We start from the raw sequence: 25,853 nt of genomic DNA, 5'->3' as shown, positions 1-25,853 counted from the left end.
CATAACAGAAATGTCTGTTTTTCACATGCTACTGATACAGTTTGGCAATACCATAATCCTAGAAAAGGAGTGGAGAAGCTGTGGCTCTCTAGATGTTACAAATAAAAATTACCAGCATGTTTCAATATTGGGCGTGCTATCCAAGACTGCTGGGAACTGTCTATACATCTGAAAGGCCACAGCTATCCAGGCCTGGTCTAGAATGTTTTATGTACACTCCCAGACAATGATTTGTTTCTTATAATCACGGTAATTATTAATATGGAATATGTGGCCATAAAATGAGGCAATGGACAATGAATTGGGATCATTTTAAAATGGAAATGAACACATTCATGAAAGATCAGTTTATAAAGAGCTAGCTGGCATTATGCTACCTCCTGAATCATAGAAAGGACACTTTAAAGATTGCTGGGAAATGCAATGGAAAGGGTGCTTTGGGGTCTTCTTGAAAGTATTTGATTGGCATTTTACTAGTATTGAGTGCTGAACTAGATGTCTCTTAGCCTGATGCAGCAAGGCTTTTATAACATTTATAGATAATTTGGAAACAAAACAAGGTTTACATCAAATGCATTCATGGAGGCGAAAAGGAAGAAGCCCTAAGAAGATAGAAATCAATCACTATAGAGAGGTTGTCACTGCTAAGGTGCCTAGAACTTCTATGATGCAATTGCTGACTCATATTATATATGTTTAAAAAACACAAGATTTTCATACTGATCTTCATAAAGCTAAGGCAGTACAGGTAGTCTTTACTTAACGACGGTAATTGAGCCCAGAATTTCCATCACTAAGCCATGTGGTTGTAAAGCGAGATGGCATCGCTTAGCAAAGGCAATCCTAGCAACTCCCCTTGCCATTGTTAAGTGAATTTTACCCATCGTTAGCCTGAGCACCCACCCCAATCCAAGCCATTCTGAGCTTGGTTCCTCCCAGCCCTGAACACTGCCTTCAACTCCCCACACCTATCTCCTCCACGTGGCTCCCTTCGGAACACTGTCTTTGGAAGCTTATGCTATCTTCTCAGAGCCTTCGGAGAGCTCTTTGGAAAGCTCAGAGCTCAGAAGACAGAGTAAGCTTTGGAAGGCAATGTTCTGAAGGGAGCCACGTGGAGGAAACGTTTGCTGGAGAAGCTGCATCCAAAAAGGACTCAGCAAAGGCAGCCAGGAGCTTCTGCTTTGCCCATGGTGGCTGGGTGAAACAGGCAAAAGGTCAGTGTGGGGACCTGGGAGAGGAGGCAGCTGGGTGAAGGCATGCAGGCTGGGGAGGCCGGAGCTTGCTATGGTGGCCTTGCTCTGCCTGGGTGGGACGGGATGGGTGGCCTTGTGCGGCACGGCTGGGCTTGCTGCCCCACAAGGCAGGGTGCAGGGCTTCCAAAAGGGCAGAGATGGGGGGTAGGTAGGTGGGGAAATATCTGGTGACATACAGATCACACATATGGAGAACCTTCCCCAACATGACACTCCCCAGAGGTGTTGGGATTACCTCTTCTAGAATTTCCAGCCAGCATTGCCAATGGCTCACCTGACTGGGAATTCAAGGAGTTGTAGCCCTAATAATATGGAGGGCACCAGTTCAGTGAAAGATGATTCAAAGCTTTAAAAATCAGCACCATGGAATGTTTACCCTGATTTTTTTAATAAGTAAGAAAAAATGTTCTCTAAAGAAACTGAAGGCAGCAGAAATGAGGCAAAAGCTATTTTTGCAACCAGAAGATAATTCCAGGAGGAGTATGATAAATGTGATATTTAACAAGTATATTTATTATCATGCCCATGGTTGGTAAAATTAAACACCAAACACTATGGTATTTCAAATTAGAAGATGTTTCTAATTTGAACTGGGGGACAGAGAAAGGACTACAACCTTGGAATATGTTTTTGTCCACATTCCAAATAATCTTTTATTTATGCTAGCACTGCATATAACAGGTGACCCAGACATCATCCAGGCCAACTCCTCAAAGTAGTTCATTTTCATTAGACTTTTAAAGAAAAACTTGCATAGATTGCTTACTTAAGCAGCCTGACATTTACTCTTATTAATGTTTTGGGGATTTTTTAAAAAAAAATCTCAGGCATTCCTGTTCAAATAATTAATTTACCTCTTTAGATAGACATTATATTAAAGTCTACTGGAGTGGGCAGCTGTAATAAACTGGAATACATAAATAAAAAAAGAGAAGTCAGTCTACTGAGATTGTGCCTGCTTCAATCTCCCTTTAAGGAGCTTCTCATATTATCAAAAATAAGAAGTATTTTGGGGACATTAAGAAAAATCTGAAACAAATAGGTCCAAAGAGGGAGAAAAATCTGGTAGCCTAATTTTAAACCTCAACAACTGTCATCAGAAAATAGCTTTATTTTTTAAATAGGAGCTTAGAGAGATACATACCAATTATTCAGTGCTACCATATTTCATAAAGGAGCACACATTTCTGATGAGCTACAGTCACTGGTTCTTTTGTTCACTGACTTACATCTTGCCTTTCCTCCAGGAACTTAACGTGGCTTAAACAGCACCAGTCTCTCCCGCAAACAAAGTTGGGCTGGGCTGAGAGAGAGAGACTGGCCAAAAGTCACCCATCGAACTTCTGGGTTGGGGGTGAACTTGAACGTGAGTCTTCCTGATCCTAACCTACCTTCACCCTCCACTAGAGCTGCGCAAACTGAGACCCTAGGGCCTCATGCGCCTTGACTGTAGCCCTCAGAAACCACCAACAATTTTAAAATTATAACTTTTAGTGTTACAAAATGGGGGAATAAACTGTTTAAAGCTTAAGTAATGTTTTATATTATTATACACACTTAATTTTAATTACCTTTAAATACATACTGTATGACACCCTTCTTAGTTTTAGACTTGGATCTAAACACTACTTTCTAGAGTGTAGCTCCAGCATAGCAGCCAAAGATTCTCAGCTGGGCAAAAGTTACCCCTGGATAACAGGATCCAATTTTTTTAGCAACTTGTTAACCATACTCCAATATGGTGATGGTTAATTTTTTTACTTAAAATATCCAGGAGCAGCTGAACACACCTAAACTTGTAAGAAGAGATCATTAACAAATCAAAAGAATGAATCCTTCAAAGAACAGATACTGATTAATTTGACCCGATGAAAGGAATTTTGGGGTAACAATGGAGATTCAGCATAAACCAATGCCTTTACGTCTGCTCTGTGGGACTCAGGTGTAGACTGAGTGCCAACTAACTTTTCCCTGAATCCCCATGGTGGTCCTAGGGCTGATTTGTTCGAGTAAAAGAGACACAGGCTATGCTAATGATGTCTGGCTTGTTAAACTTTCAGTGTAATATAATGAAGGGTCATATCATAGTTATGCCAAACAAGGCTGTTATGAAAAATAGAAGACTCGGGATAAATAATCAAGGAAGCCTTTAAGAAAGTTCATTTCCCCATTTCACATTCAGGGGGCAAGAAGCAGTGTCATGCTGATCGAGGCCAAGTGCCAGAAGCCAGTCATTTAGAAATAACCCTTGTTAGTGAATTTGGCAGCCTGGCAGCAAATAAACCCAGCAGGTGGCAGGAGGGAAAAAAAGAAATGGAAGAAAAAGAGAATTTTCAAAAAAGTTCAGACAAATCCAGCAGTGAAGGAAAAGGATTAGGGAGCTTTTATTATTCTTATTATTATCCTTGCTTGACCAAGTTTAAGAAATAGTTTTATTCAGCCTGAAAAAATATTAAATGGAAAAAAAAGTCTGACAGAATAAATTACTCAAATACTTTTGAAGTCATTTAATTCTACTTATATTTGATAGGAAGTTGAAGGAGTATCTTTTAAAATAAAAGGGTATTCTCTCTCATTTAAGGTATTACTAAAGCAAACTTCTTTCATTAAGGTAGCTCTTAATGCCTGACCATTCCGTCCATTAATAATGGAATTATTAACAATCTTGCATGGGGACTTCCAGGGGAGGCATGACAAACTGAAGTCGCCTCTGAGAAAGTGGAGCCGATGACCACAACAAAGACCAAAGAACTGGTGAGTAAACCATTCTTTGGAACCTCTCCAGATAAGGAGAGGACAGGAGATAGCCCACATGTGCTCCAGACAGCAGCTCCTCATGAAGAGACTGCAGGACAGTGGTCTTCTGTGGATTTGAGTGCCAGGAGACAAAGGGATTAGCCATCTTGCTTGCAACCATGGTGGAGCCTTTTAAAGGACACTAAGTTCACAAGCCTCACTTTCTAATCACTTTTGGAAATTACCTATTAACCATCTTAAAGCTATTAGAGACCTTAGGAACAAGTCTGAAAAATCACCAGGTGAGTTTAACTTCAACTCTGAACAAAAGAAAAATTAATTACACGCTTGAGAACTTAAAGAATTTGAAATACACAGCAAAAAGCTAAATAAGATTTTTATCTGAGGAAGTTACAAATGGATTAAGGGTCCAGTTAAATTTGGAATATTGACATTTATTATAAGATTTTGGAATTAACTATAAAAAATGAATAGCTTCTCGTGGGAACCAGAGTTATTTTGACTATCTTGGTTCATGATGAAGATAAGCAACTTTATGATTTTAGAAACTGGACACTAGATGGGACTAAAGATTCTAAGAAAAGGAAAAAAAATACAAGCCAGCTATATTGGTGTTTGTTAATTGGGACTTACAAAATGACACAAACACCATAACATTGGACATTTGAAAGGAGATTGTTGAAAAATGGAGCCAGAAATTAGTAGCTACAATACCAACAGTGTCAGTAATGATGTCTGATCTAATGAATAGTTTATGTCCAAAATATGTCAATAAAGGAATGACCAAATTTGTGGACCAAATTTTATCTGACAAGACAGAGAAAGAATTGAAAGTGGAATTCCAAATAACAGGCCAAGAGAATGATTTGGAAAAGGACACTTTACTGGATATACAAAAGACACTGGCTGAAGTTTTTAAAATTAAAGAGGAAATACAAAAGACAACCAAGAGAATGATCTGGAAAATGTTTTCTTATTGGATCTACAAAGGAGGCTTGTTAAACCCTTGAAGAAGTCTGTGCAATGGGAAAAGAAGAACTGAAGAGAAATCAAATCCTACAACGATATTAGAATGAACTAAAGATTAAGACTGTTAGAAATAAAAGGAAGGAATATAGTTTATTTGATCAAGGTTAAAATAAGACTTTTTTTGCAAAGTTTTGGCAACTCTTTACAGACTTTTCAAAAGTTGATGTTTTATGGATTTGCTTATAGATAAGGGATGAAGTGGTATCTGTCTGTAACCTTATAGTAGGTGAAGAATTACTAAATTTGTCTATACTTGTAATGAAAGTTGGAAGTCACTTCTTTACATATTTCTTTTCCTTTTATTTATCATATTCTTTCTTTTTTCTTGCACTTTTTATTCTTTTTACTATTCTTTTTTTCTTTCTTTAATTTCAGTTTGTATTAGTTTTCACTACTGTAATAAAAATCCTTAATAAAAAAATTATATGCAAAAAAAGCAATCTTGCATGGAATTGTTACATAAGACTGACAAAGTGAGTTGAGGGGAATTATCAGTGTGCAAGAGAAATGTGTTTGACTAGTTGGGTTTATTTGGGCACAACCAAATCTGCTTTTCTCTGGCATGTTAATACCTATTATTATTCAAGATCAATGGTGCCCTTTGTGAATTACACAAATGGAAAGGAAAGACAAGAAAGAATTGTTCCTGGTTTCTGCCTGTATTTTGAACCTAATTGTTCCAATAAAAAATTAAAATTTCAGCTAGGATTTGATCAATTTCTCTTTCTAATCCTACAGATAGCAAAAAAAGTGAGAGTGAGGAGTTATAAACTGATATCAAATTAGAAGAAAGCTAAACAGGTCTCTGACAAAATCAATTGGTCTGATTTCTAACAAATGCTTGCTTAAAGAGTTTTGCAAGTTGTACTAGAAACAACCATTATCATTTGCACACTGAGCTAGTTTTAAACAGCATGAAACATGGGTCAGAAATATTAGGCATCCAGTTTTTTTTAAACACCCTAAATTTAAATACCTTGTTTTGTTGAACCTGTGATTATTTTAGCATAAGTAATTGAAAAAAATGATTAGTGATATTTTCCAAAACTTTCATATAAATGAAGCCAATACACAAGCAATAAATATCTCAGGAACTGTTCACATCCAACATTTTTACTTAAAAAATGCAATCTGAAGATGAACATACTTAAAGGTACCCGTACACTTGTATACTTCCAATCAAGTAAGGGGATTTGACTTTTCTTTCCTCCTCTCCATCCTCCCCTCTCCCTCATGAATTAAACCTTCTCTGGAAGGTCTTTCAATCATCTGTGCAACTTTGGTAGGTGCACAGAAGGTGGGTGCAAGAAGAATGTATTTCATTCATATATGCTTTTCTACCCATAAAATGATCCCACCAAATCAAACCTTCTATTCAGAAGTCGCAATATACCAAAAGAGTAAAATTCAGTTGAAATGCACATTCAGTTTCCTAAAATAAACTTCAGACATTATATCTGCAGCCCTTGGGTCACATCTGGTCCTTGCTTCAATTTTAAAACTCCTGTGTATGAAATCAGGTCAGACCTTTGGCAAGATCTAGCTGTCTCTTCCTGCAGCTTGAGAAAGAGTATGTCAGAAAAAGGAAAAAGGGGCCATTCATGCCCACTTTAGGCCCTGGTCCCACCCACAACTTTCTTCACTCAACTTAGCACAAGGCTTCCAACAGCAATGCCCACTATATGACTCTAAGATAACTTCCTTAACAGTTTCAGATCAGTGATTAGATTTGTCATGCAATTTTAGACTGTGATACGCACATTGAAGCAATTAAGCTTTTGAAGTAATTCGTCAAATCTGTCTTTCCTACTTTCAAAAACTAATGCATGTTTGGTTGCTTTCCCTGAAAAGTGGTTTCTTGTCAGTCTATTTAGCAGATTTTAAAGTACCTGCTGCCTGCAAGAACAATGGAACACTGTCTTAGACAATGGAGACCATACATGACTAGTGATCATTCATTTTAGCAATGGGAAAACGTTACGTGGAGAATATTAAAGATGTATTGCTTTTTCATGGAGTTAAGAAACAACTAGTTTGAGAAATGTGACTTGTTCTGAGTAACTATGCAAAAAAACCAAACCAAACCAAACCAAACCAAAAACAACCAGTTTCACCTAGATGGATCCACATCTGCAGTAATAGCAACCTGCTGCCTTAGAAATGCATATGGTTACACAACTCCCTTTTTGCGGCCCCTGAATCACCCTCTTTCTGTGCCAAATTAAGTGATGTGGCAGATGAAAATCTGCATTACAATTTCCTGCTTAAGTGTTCTTGGAAGCATCTCTACATGACACAGCCTTCCTTTCAGTCCATAGCTGAGGCCAACTGACTTTGAGTTTTTATGTTCCAATGTGGAAACAGTATTTCCCATCTTTTCCCAACAGGCCTTGCTATAGGCACCATTTTTGAGAGACTGTAGCAGGAAAGGAATCATCTCATCTCTAGGTGGCTGCTTTCAGCTGCAGCAGGCACATCCTCTCCTGTCTGGTCACTGCTGTCTTCCCTCTATGGCCATTTTAGTTTGTCTTGCTGGACTGACATGATATCAGCAGCATCAACATCACTAGAGAAAGCAATAGAACAAGACCTCACTAAACACGGTGGTCCTCATCTACCATTCTCTCTAACAACATTCTAGGATTACTAAAGGAACATTTTTAGAGAGGTCCTGGTCTACTTTGCTAATACTACCAAGACAGTTAGAAAAAAACAGTAGACCACGACCTCTCTGTACTACTAGAGAAAATGGCAGTACAGGACCTCTCAGAAGTGCTAATAGAGTTCCTGGTCTAAGCCATCTGTTGAAATTTGTCTCCTCCCACAGCTTACATGGGCCGGGGAGGGCAGGGAATTTGGTGAATGTTTTTCTCACCTGCTGGGAAACCCAACAACTGTTACACCCTAATTTGCCCTGTGGTAAAGTGTTAGGATAGTACCATTTGTTGACCACATTTGTGAGGCAGAATAGTTTCATAAAAGTATTTTGAATTCTCAAATAGAAATTGGGAGCTAGATTTAAGATGACAAAATTTGTGCCTGTGTGTTACATGAAGTAATAACGTGAATTGTTAACGTACAGGAGTGAAAACTATCTATTTATATAATTATTGTTCCATAAACTCTTTCCCAATGCTCTGTTTCAGAGAGCTGAAAATGGACTTCATTGTTCCCTTGAGTAAAGATGAAATCAGTGACTTACAGTAAATTTTAAAATACATCATTATTCAACGTAATGCAGTTCTTTAAAGATTAGCAAGCTTTCTTTTAAATTGCCACTGTGTATCTTTCAGTGCCTTGTACCTTTTCCATTTTCTATATTGTAAACAATTTGGATGCAGTCAGATCAATGGATTATGGATTAGAACATCCACCACCATTCAAGACTCTCTTAATAAAAGCATCTGGATTCACATTTGGAATGAAGCCTTGAACTTCAGTTTTATTATCTATCAGGCAGCCTTGAAACTTGCCACTGGAAATATTTTTTTCTAGGTAAGTGTTTGTTAGAAAATCCTGTTCAAACTATCTTTGGTATATTGCACATATGTATGGTATCTAAAATTAAAATAGTATTCAACTCATTCTGCAAGTCAGGCTAATCAAACAAGTAAAACAAGTAAAATTTGGTAGATAAAGCTTATCTTGTTGCAGTGAGAAAAACTGCATAAGCACAAGGTATTTACCCTGTATTTCATAGAAACATCCCATTTTTATTTAAGATATTGGTAGCAGCCACCTTTGAATTACACAATAAACTAAGGAATCTTTTTTGATTTGAAGACCACATTCCCTAACTGGTAAACTTCCAGGGAGAAGGACCTAACAATGTGGAAAAAGTTCACCCACATCCACATAGTCACTCCTCTCCTGTCACTCATTCAAACGTAGCAACCCATATAAATCATTAGCACATTTCTATGAAAAAAAGTCCTCAGAAGATGGCCACATCTGACCAACTTGCCTGGGATTGGAAACCAAGCAGAGTCTAGACAGCTTCTGGGTAAGAGACTACCAGGGAATATATAACCTACTTGGGTACTAGTTTAGACTCAGATATTAACTCACTTCTGTATCCCTGCTATGAAAGCTACATGGATATGCCCATGATCACCAGCAGATGACCTTGACTGAAAGTAGATTTTTTTTTCCTTTTACAAATAAAGCAGAGAGAGAGAAAAAACTGAAAAACTAAGACTTGATGAGAAAAGGAATGGATGTTGAGTAATATGTCCAAATATATAAATATATGAAAACTGGGTTCTTACTTACTTAACTACAGTTTATTAAATAAACCACCACTGGCTGAGCTTGCACAACACTGAAGGCAGAATGGGTGAGTTCATACAACATGAACATAATCATAAACCAACCAAACAAAAACCTTATGGCTTAACATAATGTATGAAGCCAGTGAGAAAGCTGGAAAGAATGGCAGAATAAAGCACAGAAACCAATGATTATGGGCAGAGAGGTAGTATGTAAATCAATACTTACCTCAAAAGGTAGAACAACAAAACAAAGGAAGTGAAGGTAAGCAAAAATTTTAGATACAGATTGACAGAGTGGGCAGGGCTGATGATGAGTTGCTGCAGGCCAGACGGACTGTGTCCCTTTCGACAATGAGTTATAGGGGATGCCAACGGTCACAGAAAAATGATCTGGGGATATCATGTGGCCCATAGGCTGCCAGTGCCTGTATTTAAATACAGTTTCGAACTGAAGGTTTTAATTAGCTATACCTATCAAAGCTTTTAAATTCCTGCCTGCACAGCGGGAGGGGAAAGGGAGCAGAGATTTGCTGTACCTCATTTACACCGTGCTGAGTCACAGTGATATTTAATTTCACAGCCAACTGTAGTTCATTTTTGGATGGTCTAAAAATGTAATAACTAAATGGAATAAAACTGTGTTTGAAGATATATGAATCCTTACTATGATAAGTTAAAATCACAGGAGAACTCAGCAGAAGAGCTATGATCACAAGTCTTAGAACAAAAGGAAGGAAGGAATAAGAAAGTAATTTAAGAAACATTGGGATGTCTCAATTGTTAGCATCTTCCCAAGAATGCTTATTTGTTGTCCCCGGGCCAACAGTACAGGGGAAATAAGATATAAAAGTTCTTATAAAGCCCAACTGTATTTTTCAAGGCTAACAAGAAGTTGAAAATGAGATTGAATTCCAGCCATAAAGAAATGAATAAGAGAAGAATTGATCTGAAACTAATTTAACTCTTTACAGAAAAAGTTTCTTCTCCTAAATATCTGATCAGCAGTCTTTCAGAAAATGTTCACCCCTTCAGAGAGATCACCTTGACTCTCAGAGAACACCTGAATCAGATTTGCTACATGAGACTCAGGTAACATTCTCTTCACTGCATAATCATGGATGAATGGGATTATTTATAATCATCATCAAAGGAGAAAGCAGCATTAATTAGGGTTAAAGAAAATGTTTTGAAGAAGCAGCTGCCAGGACAAACAGTGGCATGCTCAACAGGAAGCAATATCAGCACAATTAAAATGTTTTTCAGGATAGAAACCCAAAATGTCTTGGTGGTATTCAAACCAGAATTGGAGAAGATATTCAGCACACATGGACATGGCAGCACTGTGTTTGTCTATGCTTGTATATGTCACAAGGTTTGCAATCTATTACTGAATCTTGATGCTCTAAGATAAACCAGAGCATCTGACTGAAAGACAATGCAGAATGTGTTTTTAAGAAGTAAACCAAACAAAGTTTGCTTATTTTTTTAAAGATTTGGAGCTCAGCTATTTCACACTACAGGGAAAGTTAGTCAACTGGAAGTTATTTATTTTCTCAAAAAACTGAGCAAGAAGAAGGAAGCCTCTGAATGACATTTAGGATGATAATCCTTAGCAGGATGACAAAGCAATTGAATATTAAGTCTCATCGCTAGAAGCCCACTGATCTACACTTGAAAAAATACAGGAAACAATAATCGCTTAGTCTCCCCTTTAACAGCAGCATCTGAATCATCTGCTTGTTTCACAAGGGCAATAATGAACTTTACTAGAACATTTAAAAAAAAAAACACTTTTGGTATATTTATTGCTCCCAATGAGTAACAATAGCAAGATCAGTAATAGCATGGAAAGACATTTAAATGATTTATCCAATAAGTCTGCCAATTACATTCATTTCTGACTCATCCTATACTTAGTTGACTTTACCAGTAGTTGTGCTAACATTTAACAACGGCTTTGAGCTTTTTTCTACTTCTGAAATGTACAGACTTCTGCTCTATTATATGTATGATGAGAAATCACATTCCAGACACAAATAGGTAAGATTGTAAAACAGAGTATGTGGCAATCTACAACAAAAATGTGAAAGTCAACAAAAGAATACTGGAAACAAATACGCTGCTTGCTGTTTGTGTATAGTGGGCATCCTTATTTGTTTCTTCCTGCAAGTTTTTTATAGATTCTTCATAACATGGCATCTAGATGTTATTTTGTGAAAGTGAAAGGTCCCCTGTGCAAGCACCGAGTCATGTCTGACCCTTTGGGGGGACGCTGCTTTCACATTTTCTTGGCAGGCTATAGGGGGTGATTTGCCATTGCCTTCCCCAGTCGTCACTTTCCCCAGCAAGCTGGGTACTCATTTTACCAACCTCAGAAGGATGGAGGGCTGAGTCGACCTGAGCCGGCTACCCAAGAGAGAATCCAGCTTCCCCTGGGATTGAACTCGGGTCGTGGGGAGAGTTTCGGCTGCAATACTGCCGCCTACCACTCTGCACCACACAAGGTTATTTTATTCCAGCAAAAACACCAAGAATGTATCTTAAGATGTTGCATATGTGGGACCAATACTTTTGCACATATTTGGCAAAAATGCCCTCAGAAATAAAAAATGTTGCTCAAAAGATGCATAAGGTATTTAAGAAATATTCAGGATTCAGTTAAATCCCATGGGTTTAATAATAGGAAAATGGAATGTGGGGGTAAGTCAGTTCAAACATGCTGACTGTATCATGCACGTTGTTATAAAAGCATGGAAATCCATTTACCTTCTGATTTCAGGTGAACTGAAGAGGCAGTTGTGGAATAAGATATTAATAAGCAAGAACACTCTTATTTGTGAGAAGGAAGGAATAACTCAGTATTCATTTTTCAAGGAAGAGAGATTCTATTTACTCAGGGCTGGAATTTATACTCCTCTTCAGTAGAGTCCCAGTAGACATTGTAACAATGCGATAGAGCAAAATACCCATCTTATTTATAAAATTACAGTTATCACAGCTTTATTACACTTCCCAAAGAAAGTTCTATATAGAGTATGTTACAGTGGAAGGAAAAACCAAAGTATGTAGAACTGTGACAATAATTTTCTTTTATTAAACTAATATTCTATTATGACCATTGGTAGCATCTCAACTTCAAAAGTCCTTGCTTTTTGCCAATAATCAGGATGTGAAAGACCTACTCCTTAACATTCTGGAGAGCCACTTCTTGTTGGCATAAACAACCTGGTTCTTACTGTTCATGGTACATGGGCTACTGAATTTAATTTAGCAGAAACAGATGGCTTCAAGAAATTATGCTGCATTTTAAACTATATTAAATTATAATTATGCTGCGTTTTAAACCACATTATTTATATATATATATATATATATATATATATGTATGTATGTATGTATATAAGGGACGTGGTGGCGCTGCGGGTTAAATCGCTGAGCTGTCGATCGGAAGGTCGGCGGTTCGAAACCGCGCGGCGGGGTGAGCTCCCGTTGTTAATCCCAGCTCCTGCTCACCTAGCAGTTCGAAAACATGCAAATGTGAGTAGATCAATAGGTACCGCTTCGGCGGGAAGGTAACAGCGTTCCGAGTCGTCATGCTGGCCACATGACCCGGAAGTGTCTATGACAACGCCGGCTCCAAGGCTTTGAAACGGAGATGAGCACCGCCCCCTAGAGTCGGATTCGACTGGACTTTACGTCAAGGGAAACCTTTACCTTTTATGTATGTATGTATGTATGTATGTATATATATATATATATATATATATATATATATATATATATATAAATCATATTATATATATATATATATATATATATATATAAATCATATTATAATGCCCTGACATTAAAAATGCTGAAGTATTTTTACCAGGAACTACTTTAATACTGAATTCATAAGAATAAACGCTACGGAACCCTTTGAACAAATGGGACTAGCAGGCTACAACTCACCTCTGGCTGCAAGATTTTTATTTGATGAATACTATTGGAGAGATTTTTTAAAAGAAAAGGTTGTAATTTTTTTTCTGTCACAACTTTGAATTTTAGAAAAGCACAAGAACAAATCTGTTGCCTTGATACTGAAAATAAATGAAGTACTATATGCCAAATACTGTGACAACACTAGTAATTGCTTGGTCTGTAATGACATGATCACAGTCTCCTTGATGTCAATACAATTGGCCAGAGACACCTGAAAGCAGAATCTGAAAATTATAGGACATGACTGATAGCAAATGCCAGCTACTAACTCTATATGTTGATTCGCATCTTTTCTAAAGAAGGCACAACAATTTATAGGAACTGTTACTAACAGTTAGAGCTAATCTCTCTCTCTCTTTATTTTAATAGATTCCATTTTAAAATTGTAGTTGCTGTGTTGTAGAATTGAACAAGATACCAATGTGGAATGATTTCAACCAGCAGCATTTTTTAAAACCTTTATACCAGAACAAAAGAATGCATTAAAGACAATTTCTTTTTCCTTTACTTACCTGCACAGTTTGATAAGCTGCAGGATCAAATCCTTTCACTGTAATTTCTCGGAAAACTCTTGGCTCTAGTTCTTCTTTAGTCAGATCACAATGGTAAATAATACCTAAATATATAATTCAAGTATCTTAATTAATTTAATATGTTTTCACTGACAAAAAACATGCAAGTAGATATCTTTTATCCTAAAGAAACAGACTAAAAAAACTAACAAACTGCATAAACCCCCAGCCATAATTCAATAGTATTTGTCATTAGGTTAAATATATAGAAAACTTAGAAAATACAAATTAATAAAATAGTAATTTATCAAGAAATTTAGTCAATGTAAAACCTCTTCACCATGGTACACTTGATGAATTTTCAAGCCTGCTATAATTAATATTTTGAAAATTGTAAGCAATCTTATTTTTTCCTTTAAAATGAAACATAAAGACAATATTTGTAGCCATTCTTCCTTTATAACAACTATAATCACAGCGAGATTTCACATGCCAATGGTCTTTTTTATATGTAATATTTGATATGGAATGCCCTACCAAAAACTACAACACAAACCTTCCAGATGAAATTACATGCCTTGAAATGTTCACCATTAATGTATACTCCTTCCACTTACTGATGACCTCTTTTTGCACTACAGCAATATCTTTTCTTACTTCACCTAAAAACTTAATTAAAAAACAATCCCTATTTCCAGGTAATTCTCTTTCAGTCTTGAACAAAGATATACAGACATGTTCTCTCTCATTATTTATGTCTGAGTGTCTCCTCAGTCCCTCCAAATGATGGAATTAACCTCCCAAGTTCCTTTTGAATAGAACAAATTAAAACAAAATTATTTCTAAATTGAATTATCATCATTGCACTACTATTACTGCACTTAAATTGAATAGCTGCAGCTGATAACCCAAAGAAGTATTTGTATAGAGGGGACACAATGAATTTCAGGATGGGCATGCAGTCATCATAAACTACATTCTCTGAAATAAATCCTACTGATTCAATGAAGTTAGATGGCCCAGTATTTTTCTCTTTATACTGTAAAGAAGGATTTGCTAATGGTATTCCACATTACAAGGGAAACAGCTGCAGCAGTATGTTTCCAAACAAAAATGTTACATAAATAATTTATGTACAAATTAGGCAATACAAAACATGCCAGTAATGGATTTCTTTAAAAAAATGTACTTGCTTACTTTTGAATTAGTAACAGTACAGGTATATCTGGGAATACAACAGGTATCAGTAGGAAGAAGCAGAGCAAACTGAGATAAGATGACTATTGACCAGATAAGAAAGCCAAGATATGGTGTTGTTTATCCAAGATCTTACTGATCAATTTGATCAAGTGAAAAGTCAGTGAAAGGGAGGAGAATGGAGGCAAAACACAGATATAAATATCTACAGAAACTAAATCTGCTAATTCTTATGGAGTTCGTAAGTAGTTAACCATTGCTTCAAGGCTAAGTGCTTTGGAGCGTTACTTTCTGTTATCCGTATGGCAGTGTTATTGGTATGCATTACCCATAGCCATTCTCAAAGAGGTGTTTAATTCGATGCTAATGTGAAAATATCAACTCACAGTCTGAACTCAATGGAGAAATGTTGACCACAATAACATACAATCAATACAGTTCATTAACAGACATTTTTAATTCTTTCAGTAGATTAAGCAGTTGGCTCGCTGTAACATTTTTTGGTTCTCTCTCATGTTCATACATCTCTAGAACTTTTAAAAATAGTTTCATTTCTCTTCAAATCCATCCATGTCATTATTGCAGCATCTTACAAATGGTTTTAGTTTCTCTGAATCAAGAAAGTAATGGCACTTTGGATTGCACTGACCCCATTTAAACCTGACAGTTATCTCTAAGACATCATTTAACTTCACTGGTGGTACAATTGCAAAGGGGAAGAAACATCTTATTTTAAAATTATGGTAAGTTTTTAGAAGCATACTATCTGCAGTGTTGAGTTTGATAATAATATAGCTCTGACATTTTGAGGGTTAGTGTTAGGGTTTAGGGTTATCTTTACTTTGCAGATTTGCAAATTATCTTTACTTTGCATTTGATGGAATTTTCTTCTGCAATAAAGTAAAGAAATATACAATAAGATTTATGTTTTTACAGACATCAATGATGGTCAAATCAACCTGTTGTAAGAATAAACACGGATAGCTCATGGTATCTCTTTCAAAGACTGTGCTTGAACAATACTGCTTTATTAGACCTTTCTGAGGAACCTCCCTGGACTTTTGTTGCATCAGAACTTCTTTGAGGTATTCTTTTGGCTGGATTCAAGAAATACTGAGTTAAAATTCCTGAGAAGGGGTGTTTTTGCTTAAGCAGCGGGAATGGGTAGAAGGCTTAGATATTTGTTTTGTGTAACCTGATCCTCATCTATGATTATCAGGCAGTAGGGCTGTAAAAGTCGACTGAATGATGGGCAGTCAAACCCTAAGCACAAGGCCTCAGTCAAGCCATCAGCACCAAAGAGCCACAGTGTGGCTGCTTCCTCCTACCATTCCTCCAACTGCAAGTAAATTCAGCCTTTGCAGGACAATCACTTTTAGTAGGATCTTAAAGGAAAGATGCCATCCACCTTAAAGGAGATCTGGGTTACCTTCACAAAGAACTTGTAAAAAATGCCAGAGTGAGTGCCTTTCCCTCAACCAAACAATCCAGCCAGGCTGGGGTGATGGTGGCTAAGGGGACAAGCTACTTGCCTGTTAGGAGGCGGGGAGACAGGACACTCACCCCTCTTAGGACACATTTGGGAGCAGTATTTTCTTATGGTGAATTCTGTCTACACAGTGTAAACAAATCCAACTTACTTTCCTCTAAGTATGAATTTTTAGATGTAACATTCTTGCCAACTGCCCTTCTGCTTTTTGCTGTGTTTAATTACATGTGTAGTAATATTTTACATTAATGAAAATAAATTAAATCTTTTTGTTGCAGTTATTCTTAATGCAAAAGCGAACAAAATGTAACTTGCTATGTGCATTGTAAAATCATTCATCTAAATATGATAGGAATGACTGGAGAACAAAAATCTGGAGGGCATTCAATTCCTAAAACAGTCACGTAATTCAGTAGTAAAAAAAAGCAAAGTGCATAAATATTTAAAAATATATAAAAAGCAAAATAAAAGGATTTAATAGATACTGCATACAGTACTTAAAAGTTAATCAGACACATTTCATTTTATTGTTGCTTTATTTCTTAGGACTGCACATGACAAACATAATCCTAGCTTTCTAAATTTTACTTGATATGCAGTTCAATCTTATTTCATAGGCAACCATTTATACTAGAAATTAATGTAATGTAAAAGATGTAAATAATGAAGTGGGTTTTTTTTTACAAATAATATTTCTATAATTTATAGATGACTGAACTGATCATTTAAGGCTTAACAGTTATGTTATTGGTTTTCTTATGCTTGGTTATTATACTGAAAAATCCAACAGGATAAAAAACTAACCACTTCAATATGAATATCTCATAGACAAATGATTCATATCTCCCTGCCCCAGCATATACAAACAAAACACATACAATATTTTTGTGCCATCCATTCAATTCAAGTAAAAAAGATGACATATTTATTTTCATCTCTTTAATCTCTAATTTTAAAAACTACTTTCGGAATATGATTGAAGATTGGTTGAAAAAAAACCCTCTACAATGGGAAAAAATGTAGACTATCTTGCCCTCTTATACCTAGTTTCCTCTTTGCTGTACTGAGCTTGAATGAGCAAAATATGAAAATTTGACTAAAATGTTTCATTATTTGTCCTTTTCTAAAATTTCATTTCAGGCTTGCAGTTAGTTACCTGCCTAGCTGAGGACAGAAGGGAGAGAACGAAATATAAGAAGAAGATAGTCGTGTGCTATACTTCCACGGTACAAAAACACAAAGTCTGCCTTAGTTTCCTTTTAGGTCAGAAGGAAGAAACAGAATTATTCTAAGATCACTTCCTTTCAGTTATTACTGAAATGCTGACATAAATTATCTACAATTTATACAGTCTAAACAGAAGCAATTTTAATTCAAACTGAAAAATGTAAATATATGTTAATTTCCCCTCTGATAATCACTGAGACTTAAAAAGGCTTCAGATTGCTTAGCTTAATTGCCACAATTAACAAAAATTGGTATGTTGCTTTTCAGGATATAGTAAAGTCAGCCTAAAGAACTGCGTGAAGCTTCCCAGGGCTGAGGGAAGCTGCTTTATTTTCTTTCTGTCTAAAGATACCTCAGTATAAAATAATTGGACCAAGACAAAGCACATTCACAAAGTATACATGTAGCGCTTCAGATTTTTTTTCCAGAAGAAGAAATACATTACTCTTTTCTCATAATGTCTAAAATAGTAGCTTCTGCATTCTCTGTTCTTTTAGACACTATTATAGAAAACAAAAAGATCCCCTCCAATCAATAATGTTACATGATGGAGAGCATAGAGTACAACATTTTTTAAAAAGGGCTTATGACATTTTAGGAGAACCAAAGCTTGTAATTAAGGAAAGTAGATTTTGTTAATTATTGCCTCACATTAATTTTTCACCATGATAGCCAACAGCAGTGTAATAGTGTGGGCAAGAAGGAATGAGCAAGGAAGAAGAGTGGCTGTGATTTATAAAAACAATAACCATACCAGGTATTCTAAGAGGAGAGCCATGTTAATTTATGGTAGCAAAAAATCAGGAGGAGTCTAGTAACACCTTTTCCATCAGATGCATAGAGTGGCTAGACTAAGGTAGGATTTAAATTGGGAGGGGAGGACAGATTGATTATGCAGGTTTTGATGAAGATGATGATCTCTATGCATCTGAAGAAGTGAGTTGCAGCTCACAACAGGTTATGCCTTTTAATAAAATTGTTATTTAGAAAAGCTGCTACCAGACTTCTTCTGATTTTTAACCTTATTTGTAGGAGAATCCATTCATACTGAGGATGTGTTCCTCAGTACTGGACCACACACAATGCAGGTCACAGGTTCAAGTTAAACCTTTGTTCTGAACAGGCTGATGTTCTCTGGATAGAGGTGCCTGAGGTCTTGTCACAGATGGCAGGCGGAAGAAGATTTAAAATGTTTAAATGTTACATAGCCATTTAAAAAGCTTACACTGTGATGGTACATGCAATAAAAAGCCGTTTTGTCCTGCACACACTGCATTTGGAAGCTCTCAGTTTCTTGAGTTGCTGCAGGCTGTAAGGAGGATGACTCTGGCTCCCAACATCTTCTCCCGGAGTTAAGGGAGAGGACTATTGTGATGTCTTTAATAATTTTCTGTTGGTAAAATGTCTTGCATTAAGGCAGTCTGGATGCAGTCAAATAAGGTATCTAGGTAACTCTGCTTGAATGGTTAGACTGAATTAATTTTCACTGGTAAATCCTTAGGATGTGCATAAGGCATTTGGACCAATACACTGTATCACTTGTCTTCTGGATCCTTGCCCATCTAGGAACATAAACTCTTCTCTCTGGGATGGCAGCATGCCTCCTTGCTTAACTCCCTTTAAAAAACCTCATATATGGGCAATTATAGACCAATCTCTAATTTTCCATGGTTGGAAATGAAAGGGAGGGTGCTTCATTTTTGAGCTTCAGGCTGTTCTGGAGGAAGACAATTATCTTGCTCTGTTTCAAACTGGTTTCAGAGCAAAGTATTGGGTTGAGACTCCCTGAATTGGCTTAATGGGGCTTTTTGCATGGGAACTAATAGAAGGAATATGATTTGGTTAATTTTTCTTGATCTCTCAGCAGTTTTTAATACCATTGAGAAAAGAAAAGCTTAGACACTACTTTATACTTAACTTAGTATTACTTAATAACTTGTAGCATTTGTATATTCATCCAACTCAAACAAAGCGATCTCGATGGCATACAAAAATGATCAACAACAAGCACAGGACACAAAAGTAGAGAACGCATAACATTAAAAACCAACTAAAACAATAAAATACTTGTGCACTGGCTGTTTTAAATAAAACCCAAAGTGCTTGCTATTGCTGTTAAAGTCCTAGATAGCCCTGGGTTCAGTATCTCTTTTCTTTCCATTTGAAATATTCTGAGATGTGCCTACAGTTGCCACAAGCTCACTTGAAAGTGGTGATGATTTGGGGAATGTGCCTTCTCTGCAGATGCCCCACTTCTTTGGAAAGCACTACCTGCAGACTAGTCCCCAGATCCTAACTTGAACAGGCCTGTATTTAACATGTATTTAACTCTGTTCCACAAGATCAGATCATCTTCATTCAGTTCTATTACTATTTTTCTTTATTTCATTTCATTCATTAATTTATATTCTTTATTGTTTACTCTTCTTAATTCTTTATCCTTAATTCTCTAAAATAGAAGATTCTGTAATAACTGTCTTGTTCAAGTGCTGAAATGAACCAATGTAACAATTAGCAGTGGGGAAGGAGGAAAATTCTACATTTCAAATATTGCCAGCCCAACCATATTCAGCTAAACACAGTTTTCTGACTTCCCTTTCTGTCATTTATGGAGACATGAAAGGAAGGTAGAGCGTAAGGCTATCAACAGGAAACAAATTCATTGTCCAACTGCTGCACAAAAACAGGCAGGGATGTAATTTTCATTTTGCTTTGAAGTTCATCACAACTCCCTCAACATAATGACTGATCTGTAAATTACAGAGAAAACGAATAAAGTAAACTCACTAATTTTGCTGTAGTTGTAGTTATTGGTAACTACTGGGCTTTGAAAAGCCAAGACGTAGTTTTGGTAATGACAAAAAAGCCACATTATAAAAGCTAAGTCGTATCTTTCTGCTTATTACGTAGCTAAAAACATGGTAATTGCCAACAGCCTATGCAAACTTACACTTGCTCCTCATGAAGAAAACAGTGGGGAAATACTAATTCATTTACTTCTATAGCATATTTTGTGTAGCGGATCAGGGGAAGTGCTTCTCCATGACATGCTACTTTTATATATGCAGAAAGATGTATTTTTAGAAAAATTCTTCCCAAACCAATGTAATATTGCAAAATATGAAAATACTAATTGCATTAGTTTATAGGTGTGTTGTTATTTTATATTCATTCACACCTGTGCAAAAAAAAATATTGTAATATGCAAAAGAAGTCACACTTACCTGGTGATAAGAAGGAAGTAAACTGGTAAAATATTTCAGTATCTTTCTTTTGGCCACTATACCCAACAATGCTGCCAACATCTAACGGAAGCGTCTTGAGGTGGGCACCAGTTGCCAGGTCATGAAGTTGCAGAACATTCTTCACATCATGCAGGTAACACAAGACTAGGAAGTTGGATCTAACACAAGCCACCCATTCTATCAATATGAAGGAAAAACAGCTACAGTATTTTCAGAATGCAATTTTAAGAGAATGTAATCTTTTTTAGAAAAAACTGTGACTTTAATATGCTCCACCTTAACTTTTCTATCTGTGTTATTTGGATCCTAAAAGATTCTCAGATTTATAAATATATTTCAGCTTTATGTCAGCAAGCACATGTAAGAGTATCTGTTTGCTTTATGTCAATATATGGAAAACAGGCCCTCTACATTGTTCTTAACAAGATCCAAAGCCTTCTGGGCCTCCGACCTGCTGCCCAATGCCTATACTAGTTCTAATGTTAACATAGATGAATTCTACCTAGTTGTTTCAATGGACAGAATAAACAAAATAGCTGGAGAAGGGAAATAAGAGGAGGAAATGCGGTTTCTCCTGCATTTTTGCACTTCTTGCAACAAGTGGGTAGGCTGCTAAATGTACCCTTCTTTCCCCTGTAACAAGATGATCTCAAAATGACAGTTTGAGGAGCTGCTGAGGAGGGAGGCCCTCTCCCCCCTGATAAAATCAGAGAAGGCATGGGAGGAAGGATATTCTCGTGACAGCTGGAACTGGCAGTTGAGAACTCAGGTGAGAGAAGTCTTATGCCAATTTTTCATACATATCTGATGGAACAGTCCTTTGTGAATTCATTGTTTTACTATGTTATTCCATCTTCTGTTTTTAACCACAAAAAAAATACCCTCCATTTTAAGTATTACAAATTTCCACAGCCTGATTCTTATCTTACATACTTGTACGCACCTTGGTTTTAATCTGATTAACTCTACCGAGGGGATAAAAAAGGACACGCTTTAAAGGGCCCAAAATGCCTATTAAACAGGGAATTTAGGCAACAGTAGTTATTTCTTTTATTTTTGTGATTAAATACTTTTGCTTGTAAGGCACTCAATACTTTATGCCTCCCAAGTAGCAGAAATACATTATACTGTAGCTATCAAAAGGACAAATATGACTGTTATACCTTGATTTTTTTTAAAAAAGTAAAACCAACAACTTTCAAGCAATCTTTAAAAGCAATGACGTTTTGACCCTTGCTAACTGTTCTTGTCTTGGGATTCCTGCCCTATAGATCTTCAGTTTACTGTTACTGTAACTCACAGAACTGAGTTATAAACATAACTCAACATGAAGTCTTTCTTTATAACTCAACTCTTCTTTAATGCTTTGGGGTAGAAAAAATAGTTTTCATGTATTTTTTCATTTACTCCAAACCGATGTAAAAAGACTTGCTAAGTTTTTTTATCCAGCTGCTACGAATACTAATATTTCTAGTACTGTACCATAATACACTCTATTATAGCATTTATAATACTCTGGTACTGCTAATTTCTACTTAAGAGAAGTTGTTCCATGTTCCCTCAGTTTAGGAGGTGAAAGAGGGGAAGGCCCAGAACAAAATGTTTCCCTATTGCTGTTCTGAGCCACTGGAATGTGCTCCCTTCACCCAAGATCTGGCTAGCTCCAATTTTGTTCACAAAGTGGTTAAAACATGGCATTTCTGGCAGGTCTTTGGTGACTAACATCTATGCTCTGCTTCCTATTCAATCAGCCATGGACTATGTTAATGTTTGCTTAAGCTTTATGAGTGCTACTATGATGTTTATGGTTTTTAAAATTGTTTTATGATTTGATAGTGAAGTACCTAGATGCATGTAATTGTGGTGGCACAGGAATACCAGAAAGAGAAAACCAATACTAAAAAAGGGAAGTGAAATTATTTTAAGCATGTCATTTGTAACAGTTTTATATGGATGGTGCTGACAGAAAAATGTACTGAGATATAAATGATGACTGAGTACGAGTGGTTGTGAAATGGTAGATACTTAAAGAAATCAGGATCACCCTTGATCCCTGACATGGTACCTGTCTAGCAGCCAAATGATAGCATATAAAAAAGGTAGGTGCACTTAACAGTAAACCAAACTTTCATACAGGGTTGGTTCACAGAAATCATTTGGAAGGCACTTCCAAAACAGCCCTACATACCCAGGCATAGGGACTGTATCTCATGTAATCCAGGAAGTCACAGATGCAAATAGTAGGCAGTGTATGTAACGGAGGGTTGAACTGTTGGGTTCTTGGTGTTTTCTGAATATCATTAGTGCACTTGTGTACATTTTGTTATCTCGCCTGATAATGAAATGTCTGCAGGAAAACAACCAAGCCCAGAAAACACCAATAACCCAATCACAAATAAAACAATTCCTGTAATGGAAAAGTAGCCACATGACCATGACAAAAGACAACATCCCTCAGTGGCAGAGCACTTCGCTTTCAAGAAGGTCCCATATTTAATACCTGTGTCTTTTGGCTCAAGGTGAAAGAGGGGGAGAAGACACTTTTCCTCCTACCTGATCCTGTTTTGGAACCTTTTGGAGCAACTTAGGATGTAACATAGTTACATTACTTTAGTACATGATCAATATCCTTTATGTGTAAATCGCTCCTTAAGTTTTATGTCTGAATAAAGAATAAGAACTGTGAATTATTTTATTATCAGGAATTTGTGTGTAAGCCCATTCTTGTTACCAGAGCAATGAGTCACTTATGCTAAGTGATCATTTAACCTTTCTGTCACATATCTTGATTTTGTATAAAGCATTTCATTACTATGTCATGGTTATATCAGGCAGTATCAAAAATTCACTTGACTGCAAAGATTTTACAGCAATACATTATTAACTGCTTTCAGCTATAATTATATCTTCCCAAACCAAATCTTGGAAGTGATTAAATGGGTTAAAGTAACGTGACACAATAGCAGTTGGCCTTTTAGTATCAAGACAATTTCCTTGTTAGGTATGAAGATTTCTCAAACATGATCAAATGTTTATTTTTATAATGATTATTAAGTTTGAATTTATATCATTGTTAATAGTGCTAGTACATGTCTACATGTTTAACATATAATATTAAAACATTCTGAATGGACAAAGTCCCATTGAATTCAGAAGAACTAACTTAAAAGTTAAAAATAATCAAAATGTATCATCTTTAGAATATACTTATTCAAATAGATCTTCCTGAACCATTACATTGCAAGGATACATTCTAGAACCATCACATCCCTCAAATATGTGCCTCAGCTATTCTTAAAAAAAAAGGGGGGGGGGATCCTATCAGTGTGTATTACTCACTTGTGATTCATACAGCAATCACAGCTTCATAAAAATTGTGAGTGCACAACTATGTTATTTGCCAATCAAAAGTTTCTTAAGTTCAGACACTTTTGCTTTAATTAAGATGAATAATACAAAGCTCTCCACAGTTATCATAACAGCGCTCTCTTCTGTCATCACAGATTATATTCTATTATTATTGTTGTTGTGTTGCTGAAATATATAATTTAAATAATCTTACCTAGAACATCTTTTCCATGTTCAGGAATCAGCACTTTCCATTTGGATTCCTCGGGTTCATTAAAATCAATGTTAATTAATCGATAGTTTGGAGCATGTCGGTTTGTCTTGAAGGTGAATATTGTTCCCTCATTGGTGACATACTCATATTCTGCATCAAAGTTGTCAATCAGCTTCACCCACTGCAAAATACCTATATTAAGATAATAAAGAAATTTACTCTAAGAGAAATATGGGAGGTTGGTAAATTTATAACAATGTCCTTCAGATCCCATATGAAGTTACTTACAAGTGCCGTAACTGTAACTTACCCCTGGGGAAAGGCAGAACTGAATTATGATCTTACTGATTACAAAATGAGTGATGGTTTGGCCCCCACAGAGCCCTGATCTCAACATCATTGAGTCTGTCTGGAATTACATGAAGAGAAGGATTTGAGGCAGCCTACATCCACAGGAGATCTGTGGTTAGTTCTCCAAGATGTTTGGAACAACCTATCTGCCGAGTTCCTTCAGAAATTGTGTGCAAGTGTACCTAGAAGAATTGATGCTGTTTTGAAGGCAAAGGGTGGTCACACCAAATATTGATTTGATTTGGATTTCTCTTCTGTTCGCTCACTTTGCATTTTGTAAATTGATAAACAATTACAATATATACTGTATTTTTGAAAGCATTCTTCCTTTACAGCATTTTTTCAACCTGCCTAAAACTTTTGCACAGTACTGTATGTATATTTTTTTTCTATACAAGATGTAAGAATATATCTGTGCAAGTATATGCAAGATGTAAACACATACAATTTTATTAATGACACTAAGAAATTTCCTAATAAAATAGGAAATAAACAGTTCTTAAGCTAGTTGCTTTTTTAAAGGGATAAGTTCTGCATTTCAATTTAAAATTCCTCATGTCTGTCTACAAAACAAACTTCATATAACACAGAATAAAATAGCATTTCAAAATATAATCAGTTAAAATGCAAAGTAGCTAAATCAGGTAGCTAAAATAAAGGTAAAATTAACCTTGGAAATCAAAAGAGAAAAACTGTCTTTTTTTAAGAGACACCAGAGAGCTGATTAAAAAAAAATTAAATGTGTCCAGTTGCCTTCAGTACTAATAGTAAAAACAGCGAATTGATAGAAAAACATAATAAATCAATTAAAATGTCTGTTAAATGAAGCAGAAAAAGTAGCAGGACAGTAATAGAAAATGAGAAACCATGAGAAAAATATAAAGGACTTTTCTTGGCATTAACATGATAGCAAAGGCGGTGCCATGTGAATTTCTCTAAGGAAAGAATGCCCTCAGCTGTCTTTTGCATTTACAGT

General features: G+C 36.2%; 1 protein-coding gene across 1 annotated transcript in view; it reads right to left on the bottom strand.

The window, feature by feature from the left end:
* Nucleotides 1-25,853, bottom strand: part of PREP (prolyl endopeptidase) — a 79,397-nt gene that overhangs the window by 10,577 nt on the left and 42,967 nt on the right. Inside the window, exons 8-10 of the mRNA XM_063311610.1 lie at nucleotides 24,527-24,718; nucleotides 20,944-21,141; nucleotides 13,807-13,910 (exon numbers count right to left, since the gene is read on the bottom strand). Of these exons, the coding sequence (XP_063167680.1) occupies nucleotides 13,807-13,910; nucleotides 20,944-21,141; nucleotides 24,527-24,718 (494 nt within the window). The remainder of the gene's footprint in view (nucleotides 1-13,806; nucleotides 13,911-20,943; nucleotides 21,142-24,526; nucleotides 24,719-25,853) is intronic.

This window comes from Candoia aspera, chromosome 1 (assembly GCF_035149785.1).
Source record: "Candoia aspera isolate rCanAsp1 chromosome 1, rCanAsp1.hap2, whole genome shotgun sequence".
Lineage (NCBI taxonomy): Eukaryota > Metazoa > Chordata > Lepidosauria > Squamata > Boidae > Candoia > Candoia aspera.
Note: the sequence above shows the minus strand (reverse complement) of the source record. Positions and strands in the feature narration are given on the sequence as shown.